This window comes from Scyliorhinus canicula, chromosome 3 (assembly GCF_902713615.1).
Source record: "Scyliorhinus canicula chromosome 3, sScyCan1.1, whole genome shotgun sequence".
NCBI classification, from domain to species: Eukaryota; Metazoa; Chordata; class Chondrichthyes; order Carcharhiniformes; family Scyliorhinidae; genus Scyliorhinus; species Scyliorhinus canicula.
Window position 1 is genome coordinate 238,682,011 of NC_052148.1, and position 8,453 is coordinate 238,690,463.

Below are 8,453 nucleotides of genomic sequence, written 5' to 3' on the forward strand. Positions count from 1 at the left end.
TTTGTAACAAAGTGTACTGCAACAGTAGTGGACTCGCCAATACTAAGGGCATTCAAATGGTCATTGGATAGACAAATGGATAATAAGGGAATAGTGTAGATGGACTTTGGAGGGGTTTCACAGGTTGGCGCAACATCGAGGGCCGAAGGGCCTGTACTGCACTGTAATGTTCTATGTATGTTCTATAGAAACTGTGTGTTTATTAATTCATTCATCTTAATTGCACAAGAGTAGTGTAGTCCTGTTTGTGTATATGGTCTTTACTTTAATAAATAGTCTTTAATAATTATTAAACTTGACTGGCTTATTTATTCTCACTGGGGTTTCACTTGTCTCCATACACCAAAACAAAATAAAATGATACACCCCACGAGCCGGTGTTTCAAGTTGGGACACTCTCGCAAATAACATCTGCATGCTTTGTGACAAAAGGAAATCATAAGTTTAAAATATAACACCCATGCGTCTTGTACCTATATTCTTATTGCCTTTGACATGGCAATAAAATCACTATTTCTAAACCTAGTCAGACCTTACAAAGCCAGCAAGCACTTCAGTGTACACATGTATAACAATGGAATCTGTCGAAGCATTTGCGTCATGATGGCCTTGTTGAAATCAAAGCAAACAGAAACATAGTATTGGTTGAAGTCACAATTCCATTCTGAAACAAGAAAAATTGTTACAAGCAATTACAAAGCCTGGACTAGATTCCCAAATCATTGGGAAAAGTCAGGAGCCTTTGTTATTTTTTTCTTAGATTACGGACCTCTTGTTTTTCATTGTTTTTATAATTTTGATATGTACCAGTTTACATATTTTCTCAAGGTATGAGAAACAATTTGTCGATAAAGGCCAGGATGATTTTTAAGTCAGATGATTTACAACCCTATAGCCACTCCATCATCAAAACTACCTAATTCCACCTCCATAATATTGTCTGTCTCTACCAGAGCTTCAACTCATCTGCTGCCCACCCATTCGTTTGTCACCTCAACTCAACTGTACCAATTCTGAACATGCTCAACTATTGCATTACTCTCTTGGCTGGTCTCCACCTCGCTCCCTCAAAAAACCGGAGGTCCAAACTCTACTCTCTATATTCTGGCTCACACCAAGTCCCATTCACCCGTCACTCATGTCTGTTAACCTACATCTGGTACCATTCCAGCTACAACTCAAATTTAGTTTTCAAATTCTTCCATTACTTCACCCACCCTTCCTGATCCTTGTAACCAATGTTCACTCCAAACCACATGCCTGTGCAACAGTCCATCAAGCGCTACACACTTGATTATTACAGCTACACACAGCCTGATGGTCAAACAAGGTTTACTAGCCCATCAGCAACAACCTGGTACACTCCCCACAAAGGGAAATTAATGACTAAGAGGGCAGGCTAACATAATTAATCAGGTGGAATTAACAGCAAAATTTAAATCTCGTCAGTTCTTGGAGCCAAAAGCTTTCCCTTTACTCAGCATTTCTCCCACTCCCTGCTCCAACTCTCCTGTTCACGCCGTCCCTCCCACTCCCTCACTCATTTCCTCCTTCTTGCGCCTCCTCTCCCAAGCCTTCACTCAAAAAGCGAGGGCTCAGGGAGGGAGGCAGCAAGTGGGATAGGCAGTAGCGGCAGGGAGGGATGCGGTAAGCGGGAGAGGCAGCAACTGAGGGATCGGGTGAGGAAAGTGTGAGGAGGAGGGGCAGAAAGTGGGAGGATTAGTGAGGGAAGTGGTGAGCAGAGGCAGCAAGTGGAACGGTCAGGGAGGGATGCAGTGAGCGGGAGAGGTGGCAACTAAGGGGATCAGGTAGCGAACGTGTGAGGAGGAGAGGCAGCAAGCGGGAGGCAAAAAGCAGTGAGCGGGAGACAAGTTGAAAGAATTAGTGATTTATTCAGTGAGTAAATGGATTTTTGGGCTACTCAATATCACTGATCTAGTCATTCTGCTATCATTAATTTAGTGTAATTATTAAAGGAACATTGATCCCAAAGACATTTGGCATATTAAAATACATGAATGGCAACATGGTGGCGCAGTGGGTTAGCCCTGCTGCCTCATGGCGCCGAGTTCCCAGGTTCGATCCCGGCTCTGGGTCACTGTCCATGTGGAGTTTGCACATGGGCATTTCTTGGTAGTTTGAGAAAAGTTTTGGATTCCTAACCCAGACTTCCAAATAATAATGCAACGGTTCTCAAGGTTTTCGCATGTTGCCTTTCCACCCGTGTAATATTCTGAAATACTACCGCTCACCTATTCACTTTTCTAGGCATCTGAGTGACAAGTTTATTTTAAGAATGGTTTATTACATTGCAATTCAAAGATGTTTAATCAAAAAAAAAGACTAGGTCAAATATAAGCGACAACATCCCCAAAAATCTACTCAAGACATTCTCCCTCCTGGGATTCCATTCTCTTCACCAGTCCTCAGGTGAAGTTTTCCCTCTTCAATATTCACTTAATTTACAGGAACACCGTGTTTCTCTGACCTTCATTCTTCAGTTCACAAAAGCTAACCTCTCTCCGAATTCACAGACACTTTACCACTGCCTAATTATATTTGTTGATGTGAATAAATATTTGGCTCCCTATTTCCTTACTATTCGTAGCAGTTTTTAAGTGAAGAGAACACTCAACAAGCTGAAAAATTAAAAGTTCCCTTTTACACATTTTCTAACAATTCAAAAGTAAAACCTCAATTTTCAGCTGGTTAAAGTGAAACAAAAAATCTTTTTGTCTCGAGCTGATGACACCAATTCAACTGTTCTTCTGTCAAATAACTAAAATACAAGCTACAAAATAAAAACTAACTAATGCTTCTCTCATGTGAAGTAGTGTAGTGGTGGAGCTTACAATCTAGAGATTCTGAGTTCAAATGTCACCAGGATAAATTTAAAATTGAATCAGTAAAGCTGGTAAATTTGTGGACTAACAACCGTGTCAATGGCTGGGAATGGTATTCTTTCTCCTTCTTCTGTTTAACTGTTTAAAAATATACATTATAGGGCAGCACGATGGCGCAGCGGTTAGCATTGCTGCCTCACAGTGCCGAGGTCCCAGATTTGATCCTGCTCCTGGGTCGCTCGTGTGGAGTTTGCAGGGGTTGGTTTAGCACAATGGGCTAAATAGCTGGCATGTAAAGCAGACGAAGGCCAGCAGCACGGGTTCAATTCCTGTACTAGCCTCCCCGAACAGGTGCCGGAATGTGGCGACTAGGGGCTTTTCACAGTAACTTCATTTGAAGCCTACTTGTGACAATAAGTGACTTTCATTCATTTCATTCACATTCTCCCCGTGTCTGCATGGGTTTCACCTCCACAACCCAAAGATGTCCAGGGGAGGCAGATTGGCCACGCTAAACTGCCCCTTAATTGGAAAAAATTAATTGGTTACTCTAAATTTATTTTTTTAAATGTACATTATATAGAGGCTTTTTGTTTCTACTGGTGGTGCACCTTACCTTGACACTGGTGTATATAACAAAATCCATTCCCTACATGGATAGAAGAGGGGGCATTACCTGTGACTGTGACGACTGCCATCTCTACTCAATCATCCAACACTGGCACTTGCACACACTCAATGTTCTTTTGACAGGTATTGGAGGCAACACCTCCAGATGTGCTTTTCTTAAGTTGAAGAATTCCCTCCTTAAACCTCTCCACCTCCTTCAAGTGGCTGCTTAAAATCCACCTCTTTGACCAAGCTTTGGTTCAACAGTTCCCATACATTCTTATATAGCTTGGTGACAGATTTTGTCAGATAATTTTTGAAAAGAAAACAGGGCTATTTTAAGTTAAGTTTAAAGATCCAAAATTAAGGTGCCAGCTTAGGTCAGTGGAGCAACCGACTCCAATCAGAGATTGTGGATTCAGGTCTCACTCCAGGGGCTTCTGTACATAATCAATGCAGATATTTTAATGCGGTACTAACTGAACACGATATTGCAATACCTGTTATCTTTTGGATGAGCCTCTATCAAGGCGTTATTCACCTTTTACAGTAAACATAGAAGATCATGTGGCATTATTTTAAGAGCAAGGAAGTGCTCCTGAGGTCCTGGCCAACATTATCTTTTAGTCAACACCAAAATGAGATTAAGTGGTTATTTATCTCGCTAATGTTTGGGTCCTTGCTGTGTACAAGTTGCCTCACACATCTGCCTGTGAAACAACTCTGCCTGAACTTCAAAAGTAATTCATTGGCTGTGAAGTGACCTGCTGTGGCCTGAAGATGCGAATGGTTCGACATACATGCACATTCTTCTCTTAATTGGAAAGCCCAGAGCAAGGGAGACCAATACAACCTTCACACAAACACTTTTCTCTCCCTTTTTCTTGAGCATTATGACAAAGAGGACTTGAATACATAAACCATTTCAACCTACATGGGCAGCAAACTTCCAAACCCACTATCAATGGCCTCAAAAATATTGCTGCTGAAAAACATTTGTAATTTATATTATAAATAATAATTTAAAAATAGAACTTTGTTACATAATTACAATGGGAACATGGTACTTGCTCTTGCTGAAGTGGAAATTGCACATGTTGCACTTAGATTTATTCAGTCCACATTTTGATTAGCAATATTAACAGCAGGAAGATAAGAGGTGTGTTACATATGAAAATGCAGAAACCACTGACAGATACGGCAATCGGATTCCTGACACCAATCTTACTAAATGTATCCTGACACTTTTTATATCCTTTTGCACTAAAAGCAAAAGAAAGAAAGCAATGCTCATTTCTGAACACTTCAATCTAATAGTCTGTAAAAAAAAAAAAGATTCACGGTACCAGTTTTAAAAGTCTTGAGGTTCAAGACATGGTGTTGACAGTAGCAAGACATTTACTGTTCTCAACAATCTGCCTATTCTCTGCAAGCAACTAATTCTGCAGGAAATAGATGGGAAGGAAATTTAACAAAGACTTAATAAAAAAGAACCCAAGAACTTGGACTCTAGAGTGATAAACCGCTTTTCACTTATATTGTCACTGCCATAAAACTGTAATGAAACTAAGTAAAACTCTTGAGGAAATGCATAACAACGAATTATGTTTCCCTGAGTATATCTCGAAAGTATATCTGAAGATCTGTGGTTTTCAAATGTGTTAAATCATAACCATTTCAGACTGCCCCATGAAAGGAATCTTTATTTAAGACTACCTTAAATTATTTTACCCAGAAGTAAAGCAGGCACTGCAAAACCAAAAAGGTTCAAAGTCCCTACACTAGAAATTATTTTCTCAAGCTGCAGTAAATAATTAGCTCATTGGCCCTTCAAACCTGCAGTTTGAATGATGTAAAGTTTGCCTAGTTACATTTTCAAAATAAAATAGGTGTTGCCCAGGAATAAAATGACGTTCCCACTTTTCATGTGAGAATTAGGCCACACAAACCCAGTTGAGCAAAACGTTTGACTGCAAAGAAAGGGAAAACCTTCAAGGCTGCCACGAGCTTCTGCCAAGGTTGCATATTCCTACAGGTCTTGGCTGTCTGTGTGGAGTTTGCACATTCTCCCAGTGTCTGAGTGGGTTTCCTCCAGGTGCTCCGGTTTACTCCCATAGTCCAAAGATGTGCAGGTTAGGTGGGGTTTACCGGGCTAGGGAGAGGGAAAGCTCCTAAGCAGGGTGCTCTTTCAGAGGGTCAGTACACATAAGCTTAAAGTATCCAATTATTTTTTTTCCCCAATTAAGGGGCAATTTAGCATGGCCAATCCACCTAGCCTGCACATCTTTGGGTTGTGGGGGTGAGACCCACGCAGATACGGGGAGAATGTGCAAACTCCACACGGACAGATTGAACCCAGGTCCTCGGTCCGTGAAGCAGCAGTGCTAACCACTGCATCACCGTGGCGCCCAAGGTGCAGACTCCTTGGGCCAAACAGCCTCCTTCTGCACTGTAGGGATTCTGTGGATATTTAAAGATACATCTGAATCCAGTGATCTTTCTCGTCATGTCTGGCTAGTCCCATCAGAGCCACCTTCTCAAATCACAAGTGTAGCTCGGGTGAAAGGACTTTTCCTTTTAGCCCCCTTGCTGAAATACTACAATCATAAGACCTGCAGCAGTGTGTGTGTGTGTGTGTGTGTTGGGGGGGGGGGCAGCTTTGCAGCCGAGGCAACCGTGACTTCCCAAGAAATGTATTTCTAAGCGCGTTATAAGCAGCCACTTCATCCGTCCACGTCGTTTGGCATTGCACGTGTATTCGAATACATCAACACCCATTCTACCTCAAATATAATCATCGCAGCAGCCAAGTTAATGGGTGTGTCCCATCCTGGAAACTCGGTTTCTGACAGTTTGCTCGATTCACAAACCGTCCCATGAAAACGATCACCGCTCAACATGTGTCGGCGGTCTGATGTTTGCTGTGTTCAGCCATGTGTGACTTTAATCTCACTCAAATTACAAACATCACAACATACCTATAGACACACCGGATTCCATAACTTTTGTTTTGGTAAATCTACAAACGCTGGAAATCTGCAATTAACTACTGCACACCCCATTGCCTATGTTGGCAATAACTTGGTTCGGCTTTTCAATAAAATCATCACGTCCAGTAAGTAATTCCAAACAAGTCCTAGTTTGCATACTAACGAGATGAAGAAGCGTAAAGGACCAGTGCCAGCAGTTACTGTACACATTTACTGTACCCCTTCCAGTATGAAGGGCTGTCCATTCTGCCCTGCCGGAGGGAATAACCAATCGATCATTGTTTGGAATGAGAAATTAATGGTGCGCAGGTAAATATTAAACTTTTACAATGGGGTTCGCTCGCAGCATCGCCCACTGCAGAACCGAAACATTTAAATCTGTGTACACATTTGTATATGTAATGTGATCAGAAAGTTGCGTGCTGTTTAAATGAAACTTACGTAACGTCTCAACTTTTTCTCCGGTGGAGACTTCCTCAGCCAGCCGTTGTAGACGATATCGCCGGCGCTCATCTTCTTGCCGGCACGGTGGGGGGAAGCTGCGAAATGACGGTGAAGGCAGACCAGGGCTGATCTCTCCAGCACCCAGGCCGGTGAAGTCAAGTAAAGTGAGGCAACTTTCCCCCAGTACAGCTCTCGCTTTCCCCAGTCCCCCTGTCCAACAAGCCTCGGGACGGGGAAGGGGGTGGTCGGGGAAGCTGCACTCGGGTGATGGTGGGGCAGACTTGGCTGTGGTGAAATCTGGAGTCTGACTCTCCCGCTTCTTGTCCAGCGCGGTGCTGTCCGGCCCAGTGCAGCCCGGACACTCGTGTCTCGCGCGCCGCAGCTCCCCGGGGAGGCTGGCTGTGTGACTGAGAGACTGGCTGACAGCCCCGCTCCCTCCGAGCCGCCGCCTGCAGACTTTCCCAATGCAAAAAAAACTCACCGACTCCCAACCGATCCAACTATTCAGTGACGTGGGCGACGTGAGTTGACGCGATCTGGGGTGAGTGTGGGAAGGAGAGGAATCCTGAAACAGAATTGTGGGATTTGTAGTTGACACAAAATCCCAAAGCCTCCCACCTACTTTCCACCCCTCCTCCTCCTCCTCCGCCTCCGCCTCTCCTCCTCCCCAGTGAGTTCACCTGATGCTTCCTCTAGCCTGGGAAAGTGCACCTCCAGCACCCAACCCAGTGGCCAAGGCTGGTCCGAAAGTGTGAAAGTTTATTTTGTGTCTGTGTTGGTCACTGGAGCGGATTTCGGGGCTGGATCTGTGACACTGGGGGGTTCCCTTCGGTAGGGCCAGTGTGAATCTCTCTCATTGACACCAGGAAGAACAGTCTGCCATCCCAGTGGGTCAGCCTTCCAGATCATGTTTGGAAACTACATTTCCCAGGTGACAATCCCAGCGTTTGGCCCGTTTCACCCCCCCCCCCCCCCCCCAATCGGGAAAACCGAGTGTTACATTTTTCAGCTGCAACAATGTAAACAATGCTCCATCCAGAGTATAACTCATTAAAGTGCCTATCTCGGTCAGACTCAGCATTATCTGAAATAAAACTCAGATTTTCATTTTATTTTTTGAAAACAATATATCTTTGTAAAAGTCATATGTGAACTTTTTATTGGCAGCAGTGTGAGGTTGCTATGCCACCCAGTTCCATTGCTGAGCTGTGTCATGAGAAAATGATTATGCCTGGCTGGGAAGGAATCTGCGGAATGCAGTACAAAAGATCCAGCAGATTCCTGCAGCTCACTTGAAGGTGAAACTCCCTCCGATTGTGTATGTGTGTGTGGAAAGTCACAGGAACGCAAGGTAACCACGGAGGTGGAAGGCCTTCGTCGTTTATTCGCCTGGAAAGAAAAATAAAAGTTGCCCTGTCCGTGTAGAAAAGGACAGAGAGCCTCCTCCTGTACCCACCTCCCCATTGCAAACAAAGGACTGGTTTATCTGGTTCGGTATGTTTTTTTTTTCACCAAACGAAAGGCATTACTTGAAGAAAAGAAAAACGCAATTACATCTTTTTGTTTT

The 8,453-nt window shown here is 43.6% G+C and overlaps 1 protein-coding gene across 3 annotated transcripts in view; it reads right to left on the reverse strand.

Moving 5' to 3' along the window:
- The window catches only part of gab1 (GRB2-associated binding protein 1), a 266,339-nt gene extending 258,921 nt beyond the window's left edge, over positions 1-7,418 (reverse strand). The window contains exon 1 of one of the 3 annotated variants that reach the window (XM_038792432.1): positions 6,884-7,418. In XM_038792432.1, the coding sequence (XP_038648360.1) occupies positions 6,884-6,955 (72 nt within the window). In that variant the 5' untranslated portion in view covers positions 6,956-7,418. The remainder of the gene's footprint in view (positions 1-6,883) is intronic. The other 2 variants (XM_038792435.1, XM_038792434.1) reach the window with 2 other exon arrangements.
- Positions 7,419-8,453: the final 1,035 nt, after the last annotated feature.